General features: G+C 31.3%; 1 protein-coding gene across 5 annotated transcripts in view; it reads right to left on the bottom strand.

Annotated features, from left to right (window-relative positions):
- Positions 1-14,612, bottom strand: part of LOC126882130 (monocarboxylate transporter 5) — a 681,181-nt gene that overhangs the window by 212,262 nt on the left and 454,307 nt on the right. For all 5 annotated transcript variants that reach the window (XM_050646979.1, XM_050646980.1, XM_050646976.1 and 2 more), the window contains exon 8: positions 8,538-8,738. In XM_050646979.1, coding sequence (XP_050502936.1) covers positions 8,538-8,738 — 201 coding nt within the window. The remainder of the gene's footprint in view (positions 1-8,537; positions 8,739-14,612) is intronic.

The raw sequence follows: 14,612 nt of genomic DNA, 5'->3' as shown, positions 1-14,612 counted from the left end.
ATTTTCCGCGGAAAATTTTCGTCAAAGTAAATTGGGAAAAACACGTCTCTATGCAGAATTTAATTACGGTGAATTTTTATTTGGGTGTTTTTGGTGTAAAGTTAAAATCTTTGGAGTTATAGTGCAAAAGTTGAAAAAAAAACACGATTTTCGGGCGCCATTTTGTTTATAAAAAAGTAGCACACTATCTGTGGATTTTGCATACCTATATTATTAATATATACAATCATAAGATTCGATTCCAGCAATAAAATTGCTAGTAAATAACTTTTCCCAAAAATGGCTTATTCTCCGATAATCTGCCCAGACTAATATTGTCGAGGAACCGCAAAGTGGGCGACGCCTGGTGGCGAATTTGAAAAGCATCAACTCTTGGAAAACATTGACTTTGTCATTAATTTGTGTACATATTGGCGGTCAGTTTATATTGTAATTAACAATGATTTCGACTTAAAAAAACGATTGCAGTGTTCCTCAGTATTCATTCCTATTATAATCTACGTAATGACGTAAACTAACTAATTCCAAATCACACATTTTGTTAATTTAACGTTTGTATTAAACGTAGTATTTTTTAATGTTTAAGCAACTACAAAATTAAATAAATAAATAAAATGTAGTATATATTCTTTACATAGAATGTACAGCTGGTTCCTAAAAAACTGATACGACTCTTAGTAAGATTTGATCATTTTGAGCAGTGTATGATTGGTCTGACATTATATTATATTTATTATGACAGACAAATAATAAAATAAACAAAAAAACAGCAATTTTTGGAGGTTGAAGTTATCTGACAAATTTTAAGACTTGGCAGTGACAGTGACAGTATGTAAATAATAATAATAAATTAAATATAATTAAACTCATATTCATTATATCACACCCACACCTCATCAAAAGCTTTTTACAAGAACATAGTCAGCGATTTTGATATGGCTTAGAGCCAGACTACATCAAGATCGCCTATAAATCGTGCTGGTAATTGCCTTGCAGCGAGACCAAAAACAAAAAGAAGAAGAAGAAGAAGAAAGTACACTGCTCAATTTTCTACAAAATACGCTTTAAGAGTCGTATCAGTTTTTTTTGGAACCAGCTGTACATTGTTATGCAAAATATTCCGACCACCTCATAATTTCCAGAACACAATTATTATAAAATAAATTCACCTACTTAGTTTCCAGTGTTTATTTAATTAAAAATTGTTATCTGTTGGTGTAAAATAAATTGTAGTGTACCTATTAACTAAATTAAAAACAAAATTAGAAATTCTAGGATAGATTAATAATTTTTAAAACGCTGTGTGATTATCGGGGGGCCAAAAATTTTTATGAAAAAAAAAGGTAAAAACAAATCAGTAGTTAGCATCAAATTTTAATGAATGCATACAGATGAAACATAATTTTGAGTCGTCTTTAACCTATAAGATGTCTTGTAACGTTACAAACGTCACATCTTTGATATTTTATTTTTAAATAAATATTTTACTTTATTTTCTTTAATATTTCATTAACAATAATTTTCTTCTATTTGTTTTACCAGTTTTCTTCGTTAAAAAGTCGTTGGCGCCCTCTTTTATTACCCTCTTTGATTATCCTCTTTTATTATCTTCTTTTATTATCTTCTATTTACTATATCTCATTTCATCTAACATCTAAATCAACATACTGAACATACCCCGTACATTGTTACTCTGTAAGTATCTGTTTTTCAATATGGAACATGCCTGTACTGAACTAGTACTTGGTTGTCATTTCAAAAGTCGCACTGTCATGAGTGTCACTTCATCCCTACCAGAAGACACAAAATGGAAGGGAAAAATTATTCATTAAATAGGCACGTAATTTGGAAATTAAAACATTTTTATTTCAACAATCAACTCTCTTGGGGTAAGAATATTACGTATCATATTTTAATTACATTTCTGCATGCATACCTAGCTTCTTATAACATTTTTTCTAAATTTTTTATATCTAACCTCCAATGTCAAAAGCATCGTTTCTGATATTTTAGTTTTAAATATATTATCTTTTTAATTTACATGTATGCATGTATAGTAATCAAAATTTTAACTATTCTCCTCATCTAAATTCCATTTAATTTACCCTTGCCATCTACTAGTTTCTGAATACTATTTGGCAAAGGTACAATTTGGTTATTAACTTCTTGATTGTTGGTATGTGTGTTTTTGTCTTATAGTTTTTGGGATAAAGATCAACCTCTCTCCCTTCGGGAACTTCAAGCCATCCTCATCACCGGCGATGGAACTACAAAGGCAGGACTTCATGGATAAATCGTCTAGACTACAGCACCCAACATCTTCAGCTGCAAGGGCCTAGGGCCGAACATCCGCCCAGGCCTACAAGAAGTCTACAGCAGTACCATTCAACATCAAGAAGTTACCATCAATACCAAAAGCCATAAGTATAATCCAGAATTGTTAGTTTTTGACAAGAATTTGAATATATTTATTTGTTAATGCAATTTACTAAGTCATATTTCTATTATACCTTTATGAACAATAAACATGATTAGTTGAAAATACTGTTTGGTTTGTTTCCATTCTAAATTTTCAGAGTTCATTTCTAAGATTAGGACAAGACGAACACACACCTGAGTGACTGAGCTAAGCTAAGGGTGTAACGATGGCTATCTTAGATGATTGAGGTAATATTTTCGAATATTATTTCAATTAGTAGTCCATCGCGTATCTTGTTTCACTGGCGCCGCAACGTTTCTCATGTGCGCTATTTCGTTTCAGTCTAGTGGTTACTTTGGCAAAACACTCGTGTAAATGATTTTAATTGAACGTTTTAGAACTGTGAGGTTAAAGGACAAAATAAATTGTTTTCCTAGAGTTATCGTCCATCTTTGAAATTTTGAGCGCCCTGTTTGAACGGGATCGGTAGATAGACCTCAAAGGAAGAATTTCTGGTGGATTAGTCATGATTAGGTCTTGCTGGAAAACAGTAGATGTTTACGAATTAAGCAAACTGTTTCTAAAATATATAGAGAAGGAAGTGTTAAAATCCCGTGATCCTTGAAGTAGCTTCTGCAATATGTTGTTCTTCTGAGGCCAAACAGATATCTTATTACTATTTTTGTAATTTAAAAATAACATCGGATTGGGCAGCTGTACCAAAACCCCAAAAAGGAAGACCATATCGAAGATGCGACTCGAACAAAGAAAAATATGTTATTTTGGAAGAGGCTAAATTGAGTTCCTTCGAAACAGATCTTATTGCAAAAGCAAGCTGAAGATGGTTTCTTACTTAACACATCGATATGAAGGGAACATTTAAGGTTGCTATCTAAACAATACCAAGAAATTTTACAGAATCAACGGTACTGATCTGGCTGTTATTAAGAAGTAAGGGTTGAAGAGCTGCATCATAGGATAATGCTACTGTTTTATTTACATTAAAAGAGAGTAAATTAGTATCGGACCAGGTTTTTATTGTGAGTATATCAGACGTTATAGTAGATATGAAAAGTTGCAATACATATTTGAGTTGCTCTAAGTAATACTGGTATCATCAGCAAAAAGAAAAATTTTTCCATCGATTTTTAAACTAGTGATGTCATTAATAAAGATAAGGGATAGTAGAGGACCCAATACTGAACCTTGTGGTACCCCATATAAAATGTTTTTGAGACTAGAGTCTGTATCATTTGTTCTAACCAGTTGTTTCCTATTATCAAAGAAATACGTCGAATTCCGTAGAAATTTAGTTTTTTTATCAAAATGTGATTTACATAATCAAAAGCTTTGGCATAGTCACAAAAACAGTGGCAGTGTGAAGATTATTGTTCAGTGTTTCATAAACCTCATGTAGTACAGAAAACATGGCATCAGTGGTACATTTATTATTTAAAAAGCCGAATTGATTTTGTGATAAAATATTGTTTTTAACTAGAAAGGACATTAGTCGGGCTTTTATGAGTCTCTCAATAGTTTTAGAGAGAACCGGTAGTAATGCAATAGGTCCATAATTGCAGGCATTAGATTTCTCACCACCCTTATGAAGCAGTGGCAGATTCAGAAATTTTTTTTGGGGAGGGGGATCCATCAGTCATGGATCTTGAGCGTCATTTAATTGCTTTTCTCTGATGCAACGCCACTTAGTCTTACTACCCTAGGATAAGTGGGTTTTCAATTATTTTTTTGTATGGGCCTAAATTTTTTGACGGCTCTCGTTCTTTTTTAGGATTATTGAATTTATATTTATTTTTGGTTTGGAGGTGGGGGTCATGACCTCCCGTGACACCCTCCTTGGATACGCCACTGTTATGAAGAGGAATAATGATGGTTGTCTTTAGTAGGCACACTGGAAATTTACCTTTCTCAAAAGAATTATTAATTAGTGAGATGAGGACTTTTGTAACACATTTTCTGGGAGATTGAGAAGATTTTTATGGATAGTCCATCAGTACTACAGGAAGATTTGCTTTTGATACTATTGATTGTTTGGATCAGTCCAGATTTAACTGGTCTTATAAAGAATGCTTTTTCGACACCTTTCCTGAATTAGGGAGACAGGAAATGGGATCTTGTTGTGGCAGGATAGTTGATGTTATATTTTTACTCACATTAACTAAGTATTCATTTAGATATTCAGGGTCAGGAAGGGAAAAAGATTGAGCTGTGTGAGTTTTATTTCGAAGATCGTTTATTATGGACCATGTTTCTTTTGCAACACTTTTAGAGCTTCCCAGAGGATTTTGATAGTAGACCTTTTTAGCTTATTTGATAAGTTTTAGATAGGTTGCCCTGTACTTGGTGATATGCTCAGTGACTGAGACGTTAGTAAATTTCTTGAGGTAGAGTAGTGAATGCATATTCCTGGCTGATATGCGGATACCTTTGGTAGTTTATAGGGTTTGCGATGTTTTGGCTTAATTGTAATTAAAGGAAATGCTTTACTGAAGACACAGACAAGCTTATTACAAAATCACCGAAATTATAGTATACGTCGATAAAAAGAAAGTGCCACTCAGATGTTAAGCATAAATTTTGGAATTTGCGAAAGTTCCGAGTAGAAAAAATCCTGCCTAAACGTCGGGTTTTCGAGGAGGGTTTGCTGAAGACGTTAAACTTCGTATACAGGGTGTCCCAGACTAATTTACCCACGCTATATCTCTTAAACAAAGAGAGATTTTCGAATGGGACAAAAAGTGATTTATTCTACTTGTAATACACTTTAATACGGCGTACAAAAAAATCATCCCCTAAATATTCATCCCTTAGTTACAACCCCTAACTTTAATTTTTTAATAGCACCCTATATATTTTTTTATAGTTTTGGATGTGGTCTTCTATCGTCTATTCAACATATTTTTTGAAAATAAAATCGGTTTGTAAATAACCAAGAAAATATCAGTTTAGTTTTGTTAATTATGTGTCCCAGACTAATTTATACAGGCTATATTTCTTAAACGAATAGAGATTTTCGAATGGGACAAAAACTGATCTGTTACATTTGTAATACACTTTAATATGGCGCAGAAAAAAAATTATCCCCTAAATATTCATCCCTTAGTTACAACCCCTGGCTTTTTTTAAATAGCACCCGTAAGTTAGGGATGAATTTTTTCTATTCCATATGAACGTGTATTACAAATGGAATAGATCAGTTTTTGTCCCATTCGAAAATCTCTATTCGTTTAAGAAGTATACCTAGCCTGGATAAATTAGTCTGGGACACACAATTAACAAAAATAAACTGATAGTTTCTTGGTTATTTACGAACCGATTTTTTTTTAATAATGTGTTGAATAGACGATAAAAGACCACATCCAAAACTATAAAAAAATATACAGGGTGCTATTAAAAAAATTAAAGTTAGGGGTTGTAACTAAGGGATGAATATTTAGGGGATGATTTTTTTGTACGCCATATTAAAGTGTATTACAAGTAGACTAGATCACTTTTTGTTCCATTCGAAAATCTCTCTTTGTTTAAGAGATATAGAGTGGGTAAATTAGTCTGGGACACCCTGTATAGTCAAGAGAAATAAGATTTTTCTCGTGACACATCGCCCTCCAGGCCGAAATCAAATTTTTTGAGTAGTATGGACATCTATATTAATAACCTATATGTTTCCTGCAGCCGATTTTGATGATATACATAGTTATAAACAAATGAACATCAAAAAACGGTAAATTTTCGCTTTTTTCGTCTATTACTAAAAAGTGAAGCATTCTAAACAAATTTGAGAATAAGAAACTCATAAATCATATAAAAAACTTCAATATGGCGGACGCTGAATATGTCTAACCTTATTTGTTGCTTAGAAAATTGCAAAATAAGTCATAAATTTTGAGATTTTATAAATCTTCATAACTTATATAAAAATTAAGTTAGAACCTTCTTATTACACGGAATGCTGAGACTTCTTATGCTTAAATTATATCTTAAATTTCAAAGCAATTGGTCAAATAGTTTGAAAGATATTTAATTTGTTTATCCCAAATTTATTTTTTTTTGCAACACTATAAGTCAGAAAATTATGAGGTTACAGTAATACTTCGGACAGTTTATGAAAGAAGAACATTTATGCTATTAACTTAATTTAAAAAAATTACCAAAAGTAATTTTAAACAGTGTAAAATTATTTTGCAAACACATGTCGATTTTTTGCTTACTTTTTAACCGTTACCCGTAGACAAATTATTTTTTCATATTTCGAAAGACTGAATTTTTATACACATTTAGAAAGAAAAACAATTGTCCTAGGACAATTAGGGGCGAATTAAGCCCCCCCTTTTTAATTCACATGTTCTCGTAAAATAATTTTGCAATATTTAGAATTATTTTTTGTCATTTTTTTTTAAATTAATAGTGTAAATCTTTTTCTTTCATGTACTATTCAAAGTATTACTGTAACTTCATCATTTTCTGACTTATAGTGTTGCAAAAAAAAGAATGTGTGTGTACTTTGTACGCACGTAAGAAGTTATACTTCTATTATATGATTTAAACGAAATTAATATACTTTTTATTTATATTTTGTTTAAATATTAAACTAATTTATACTTACTACTTCTCAAACATTTTTATTAGAACAGTGCCAAAAATTAAAATAATAAAAGAATAAAACACACACAAACACATTAAACAAGCCACAAATGATGTCTGAACATTAATTGTCGAAATTTTTTTTAACTAGATACGTATTTTCTGAAAATACAATTATATAATAAATATACTTACAATCATAAAATGTATTAAAAAAACAAAAAAGAAAGTTTCTATTGGGACTCGAACCAGCGCTGATAAGAGCGGTTGGTATTGGAATTCATTCGCCTTCTCCGCTTAGCCACGGACACTATGTGTCATTATTTACGAAGATCGACTAACTAAACGGATTAAACTTGTGATATTTTGATATTTTGAAAATTGATCAAATTATTTTAATTTTGAATTGAAATGATTTAGAATTGAAAAAATACAACAAAACATAGAGTAAAAAAACAATATATTAGGTGAATATTGATAGAAATTTTGATGGTAATCAAATTATAGAAATAAAAGTATTACATACTATGTATTTTGGCAGATCAAATAGGTAGGTTTATTCCCATGATACATTAACAATTATTACGTACCTGTTGCTTTTAAAAACTATTTAAAAGTCACTACAATATTATAAACTTTTTTGTTTCTGTCCTCACAACAATAAAACTAATATATTATACATTTGTTTACCTTTACCTTTACCTCCAAACCACAGCTGCCATATCGGATAATTTTTGACATGTCATTTGAACATCCAATCAGAACAAAGTTATAATGCGCATGCGCCGGGCTGATAGGTTTTAACATATAAAAAAATCACCCTCTATCGCCGGTAAAGAAGTATAACTTCAAAAAATTAATTTGGGATAAACAAATTAAATAACTTTTAAAGTTTAAACTATTTGACCGATTGCTTTGAAATTTAGGGTATGATTTAAGCATCAGAAGTCTCAGCATTCCGTGTAATAAGAAGGTTCTAAGTTCATTTTTTACATAAGTTATGAATATTTATAAAAATTCAAATTTTACTATTTATTTTGCAATTTTTTAAGCAACCAATAAGGATACACATATTCAGCGAACGCCATATTGAAGTTTTTTATACGATTTATGAGTTTCTTACTCTCAAATTTGTTTAAAATGCTTAACTTTTTTATAATAGACGAAAAAAGCGAAAATTTACCGTTTTGTGATCTTCATTTGTTTATAACTATGTACCTATATCATCAAAATCGGCTGCAGGAAACATGTAGGTTATTATTATAAATTTCCATACTACTCAACAAATTTGGTTTCGGCCTGGAGGGGGTTGTGTCACCAACAGGATATTTTTTTTCCTTATTTCTCTGAACTAATAAACTGCTTCATGATCAGATAGTCCCGCATTAATAATAATTGTAAATAAATTAATCAATACCAATACGAAGGAAACGAACTATATAGATTTGAGTGATTCATTTTCTGGTTTCATAAATATGCTATTTTACTTATTTGTTAAAAATATATTATTTTTACTTACCGGCTATGGGTGGTCCTATCAAAGAGGCAATCCCTTGGAAGAGCAGTAGCAGACCGAAGGCATTGGTGAGGCTTTCCAGGCCCAGAAGGTCGACGAGAATGACGGATGTTAGTCCGACGTAGGCGCCGGCAGTGAAACCGAAGACGGCGCTGTATATGGCCAAAGTGTAAAAACTACTACAGAAGGCACTAGTAAAAGTAGCTGAAACAATGCAAATAACCAACCGTTAGAATTTAAACATTTTATCAGCATAACAATAATAATTATTCAAAATGGTGAGCTTGGTGGATCTTAATAATCTTACGAAGGATATATCTAAAACATTTCAACAAACAAGAAAATTAGGCAGTGCAAAAGGGATCTTAATTATTTATAGTCCAAGTAATGAAGCTTAAATGGGACAAAACCTCGCAATTTTTACAGAATTTGAGAATAAGTAGAGGATAGTCCAAGGTTCAAAATCTATATCATGCAGAAAGGCGCTTTTACCATGGGGGTGGTTGCCACCCCATCTTGCGGGTGGAAATTTGTTATTATATTTTAATCGCAAAAGTTAGTAAAAACGTTCATTTTAAGCAAAAAATGTTTTATACATTGTTTTGATAAAATGGATAGTTTTCGATTTATTCGCTATCGAAAGTGTTAGTTTTATATTGAAAAAATCAATGTTTTTAATAAGTTTTCTGCTAATAACTCCAAAAGTTTTCGTTTTATCAAAACAACTTTACTTAACAAAAATGTATCTACCTATTAAAAAAATAAACAAAACCGTTTTTTAAAATTTTCTTTAAGACCAATAGTAATCGAGCTACACTTTATTATATGTTGGCTATTCTTCGTCAAATGCTAAATATTGTAGTTTTAAAGTCAAAAGACGGGAAAACTACCCATTTTTTGAGGACAACTTGTTCAAACTAATTTAAAGTACTTAAAAATATTTGTCTCCATAAATAAAAAAAGTCTCTAGCTCAAAAATTAATTGACTTATAATGAAATGAATGTCAGTCCCTATTTTTTTCAGCGAAATGTGATCGCAAGCAACCCCCTAATCACCACCCTAATTATAATTAGTCATTAACCTTATTTGAACTTTTTTACTTATGTATTATTAATAGGTTTTGTAGTTTGGAAAAAAATGGCCTTTTCTGCAGAATATCAAGATTAGCTTCAGAGATACGAAAAAATGTTTAAAATGAAATTGTAGCTTATTTAATTCCCAAGAACCTGGTTTGCAAAAATTTTTTCTACGGCAAAAATTTAGTGAGCTATTGATAATTAAAACTTGAAAACTTGTAATAACATGCAAAAACCACCTTTACCAACCCTTTCAAAGTCACCTCTTTTTGCGACTGAGGATTTTAAAAAGATTTAATATTAATAGGCTTATAGACCTTGTAAAAACCTACAAAATTATTTTTTACCAAACTTTCTAAGATAAAAAATAAAAAAGTTTTTTTTTCAAAAAAACCTTTTTACCACATAGTGGTGTAAGGCGACAATACATTACATTATGTTACATTATAATACAATACAAAAAAACTTAATCTTAAATTTAACTAATAACTACTCCTATACATTTATATTATGTACAAATTTGACCCATTCCTTCTTATTTCTAGCCAGCGTCCTTGCTTCTATCCACGTTGTTCCCCTTTTCTCGATTATGTTGCCTAGTGTTCTATCCCAGGTTTGTCGTGGTCTACTTTTCTTCTTTCTTCTTTGTGTTTTTGCCTGCCAAATTTCTTTCACCGGTTTTGTCTGATCCATTCTCTGAAGATGACCCCACCAACTGAGTTGCCTTCTCTCTATAAATTCTAACGATGACTCGATTTCCAAATCTTCTCTTATTTTAGTGTTCTGTAGTCTATCTCTTTTGGTAACTCCTCGAACTCGTCTAAGGTATTTCAGTTCTACTGCCTGTATTTTACTCTTTTGTCGTTCTGTTAGTACCCATGACTCGCAACCAAAGGTTAATACAGGTCTATATATTGACTTGAACACATTAATTTTTGTTTTTCGTGTTTTTTCTTTTTTATTTAAGAATTTATTGCTCATTGCATGGTATAAGTTCATTGTTTTTTGACTTCTATTATTAATTTCTGTTTCCTGTCTTCCGTTGTCTTCTAATTCTACTCCTAAGTATTGGAATGTTGTCATTCCATATTTTTTTAGTGTTTCATTCCATATTTCTATATTTCTTTGTAGTTGTTTCTCATTTTCGGCCAATATGACGATGTCATCGGCGAATGCTCCTTCTGAAATGTCTACTCTTAAATTTCTATAACCCACATGCATTTTTTCACTTTTACTTTACATTCTTTAATTATCTCATCCATGTAAATTATAAACAGTGTTGGACTTAATCCTCCTCCTTGTCTCAGTCCCTCGTTCGTAGTAAATGGTTTTGATGTTCTGTTTTGGCTGATATAATTCACATTGTTGTTGTAAATGTTCTTAATTACCCTTATCATTTTGTTACTTATACCCTCTTCTCTAACATTTCCTTTCTATTTTTGCCGTGAGACTGTGTCAAAAGCCTTTTCAAGATCTATGTAAGCCATATACATTTTTTTCTCCTGTTGCTGATATTTTTCTATTATTTGCTTGATTGTAAATATATGATCCTGGGTGCTTCTGCCTTTTCTGAAGCCGCTTTGTGATTCCTCGAGTGTGCGGTCAATTTTTCCGATTATTCTTTTGTTCAGTATTTTTTCGTATATTTTCATGGCAGTGATTAACAGTGTTATTTCTCTGTAATTGTTGCAATCTGATCTATAGCCCTTTTTATAAATCGGCACTATCTGTGCCTTCTGCCAGTCCATCGGTATCTGTTCTTCTTTCCAAACTGCATTAAATATTTTTAATAATAGCTCTGTTGCATTTTGTCCCATTTTTTTTATCATTTCACTAGTTATTATGTCATAGCCTGGTGATTTTCCGTTTTTCATTTCTGCAATAGCTTCTTGAAGTTCATTTATGGTTCTTTGGTTCGCTACATTGTTTTCTTCATGATAGCAGTGAGTTTGTAGCATCTCTTGGAAATATTCTCTCCATATGTTCATTATTTCATTTTCTTCTGTAAGAATTTCGCCAGTTTTATTCTTTAGTTTTCTATTTCTTGAATTCTTTCTTTTCTCATTGATTTTAATACTCCTTAGAACAGTTTTTGATTCTCTTTACTGTTTGTTTCCATATTTTCTCCAAATTCTGTCCATTTGTCCTTCTTTGCCTTTGTAACCAGTTCTTTTACTAGTCTCCTGTGTTTTTTATATTCTTCATAGTTTTCTGGTGTTTTGTTTTGTAAGTATATTTTAAAAGCATGTTTCTTTCTTTTAACTTGTTGTTTTATTTCTTCATTCCACCATGCAGTTTGCTTTCTTTTATTGCTCTTTTTACTTGTTCCACATACTTCTGTCGCTGTATATAGTATTACCTATTTGAAGTAGTTCCATAATTGTTCAACGTTTTGACCCTCTCTATTTTCTTTATTATTTTCTAGTTTTTGATTTATGATCATCTGGTACTTCTCAGTATTCTCTGTATTTCTCAACTTATATGACCTAATAGTTTCATATTCTTGCTTCTTTTCTTGCATTTTGTGACTGTTATTATTATCTGACATATTTTGTTTTATTCTCAGTATTACTAAATAGTGACACTTCCTATTTCTGGACCCCTTCTAACTTTTGTGTCCATTACGTTTTTCTTGTTATTTTTTCCACTAACATGTAATCAATTATCGATTTTTCTTCTCTACTTTTAACTTCTCTTGTGTACTTGTGTAGGTTTTTGTGTTCAAAAAATGTATTAGTTATTACTAAATTGTGCATCATACAGAAATCTAGCATTCTTATACCATTGTTGTTTCGTGCTGTTTCTCCATATTTTCGTAATACATCTTTATATTCCTGGTTATTTGCTCCTACTCTGCTATTAAAGTCTCGTGCTCTAAATATATATCTCCTTTTGCTTGTTCCGTGACAATATACAATTATTATTGTTTTTAGATTCTTGCCTTTATCTTTCATTTCAACCGATAGTATTCTCTCTGACCAGGCTTTCCAATTACTTATTTGGTCTGTTAATCTGGTGTGCATTATGCATCCCACCCCTGCCGCTGCTCTTTTGTTTTCTTTTATTCCACTATATATTAAGACATGATCATTTTCTCTTTTTACCATTCCTTGTCCTTTTTTCTTAGTTTCAGTTATTGTTAGTATATCTAGTCCTGTTTCTTCAAACTCCATCTCCAGTTCTTTTTCTTTGCCTTGTATACTTCTAATATTCCAGGTTCCCAGCTTCCACATTTCTTTTCTGTTCTCCTTGTTTCTTTCTTCCTCTATTCTTTTTTGTCCTTCTCTTTCCTGTTGTTTATGATTTATTGTACTTGTATCCTTATCCATTGCCATGTTCAAAAATTGAGCGAGCTATTGACAATTAAAACTTGTAATACCATTCAAAAACCACCTTTACCAACCCTTCCAAAGTCACCTCTTTTTGCGACTGAGGATTTTAAAAAGATTTAATATTAATAGGTTTATAGACCTTGTAAAAACCTACAAAATCATTTTTTACCAAACTTTTTAAGATAAAAAATAAAAAAGTTAGGGTTAAAAAATCAATATATTAAAAAAATAGGAGAAATCAAATTGGGAGCATAATAATGTAAGTTAGCGGCGTTGTTAGTCATTGGCCTTATTCATTCCTATTTATTATTCTAGAAGTTTGACTGGCTTAGAATGATTAGTTTTTAAAAAACTGGAGTTAAAAGCGAATAAGGAATTTTTGTAGTTTGGTAAAAAATGCCATTTTCTTCAGAATAGAAAGATTAGCATCAGATATACGAAAAAATGTTTCAATACTAAATTGTAGGTTATTTAATTCCCAAGAACTTGGTATGAAAATTTTTTTCCACCTACCTCTACCAAAAGTATACTTTTCCGGACCTGATTGTAGGGAGCAAAGTTGTACTTTTCCTCCCTAGAGAGGAAAAGTAAAAGTGACGGCATGGTATTTCATTCATGAAATATAACTTATTGACGCCCTGTACAATATCTATTTTCTATTACGTAAGTATCTATACATTTTAACGTTTATTTATAAAACACCCTGTATTTTGCAGAATGGTAAAAAACAGTAAATTGTTATTTTGATTTACCATTGTTTACATTAATAATTTGACTTATATTTGACAGTTGACAGTTATATTGTACCTACTTGTTAGTTTTAGTTCTAATAAGTTTTGTTAGTTAGTTACATAAATAAATTAAATAAAAATGAAAAAATGACTTGTTATTTGAGGAAAGTTGAAAAACCATATGTATAACATGGGAGTAAAGTGTCTTTTCCTCCTATGAATGATTACTGCCCTCCGCTACGCGTCGGGCAGTAAACTTCATTCTCCGGAGGAAAAGTAGCACTTTCCTCCCTTGTTATACAAATAGCTATTTCTACGGCAAAAATTGAGTGAATCGTAAATGAGTATATCGAAAAACATTGAATTTTTCTATACAAAACTAACACTTTTGATAGCGAATAAATCGAAAACTATTAATTTTATCAAAAAAATGTATAAAGCATTTTTTGCTTAGAGTGAATGTTTTTATCAACTATTGTAGTCAAAAGATAATAAAAAATTTCCACCCCGAGATGGGGTGGCAACCACCCCCATGGTAAATGCGCCTTTCTGAATCATATAGATTTTGATCCTTGGGCTATCCACTACTTATTCTCAAATTTTCAAGCAAATTGATCCATTCTGTAAAAATTGCGAGGTGAAAAGCTTCGGTTCCTGGCTTATTAGGCATTATAAAGGTTGATTCATTTAGAGGTACTTAAAAAAAAATGAAAAAAATTAATTTTATTTGAAAATCGTTATTATCATACAAAAACACCATTCTTTACAATTACAGTGGAACCCCGATAAGTCGGACTCCGATAACCCGGAAGTCTGGCTAACACGGACCGACTTTCATCAAAAAAGACAAACATTTCTGAGGGTGAAAATGGGCCTGGGATCCCGGACTATAATCTCGTTTTTATTTTAATGTATTGATATACTGTTGCTAATACTTA

This window comes from Diabrotica virgifera, chromosome 3 (genome assembly GCF_917563875.1).
Source record: "Diabrotica virgifera virgifera chromosome 3, PGI_DIABVI_V3a".
Taxonomy (NCBI): domain Eukaryota; kingdom Metazoa; phylum Arthropoda; class Insecta; order Coleoptera; family Chrysomelidae; genus Diabrotica; species Diabrotica virgifera.
This window is presented reverse-complemented; position numbering and strand designations above follow the sequence as displayed.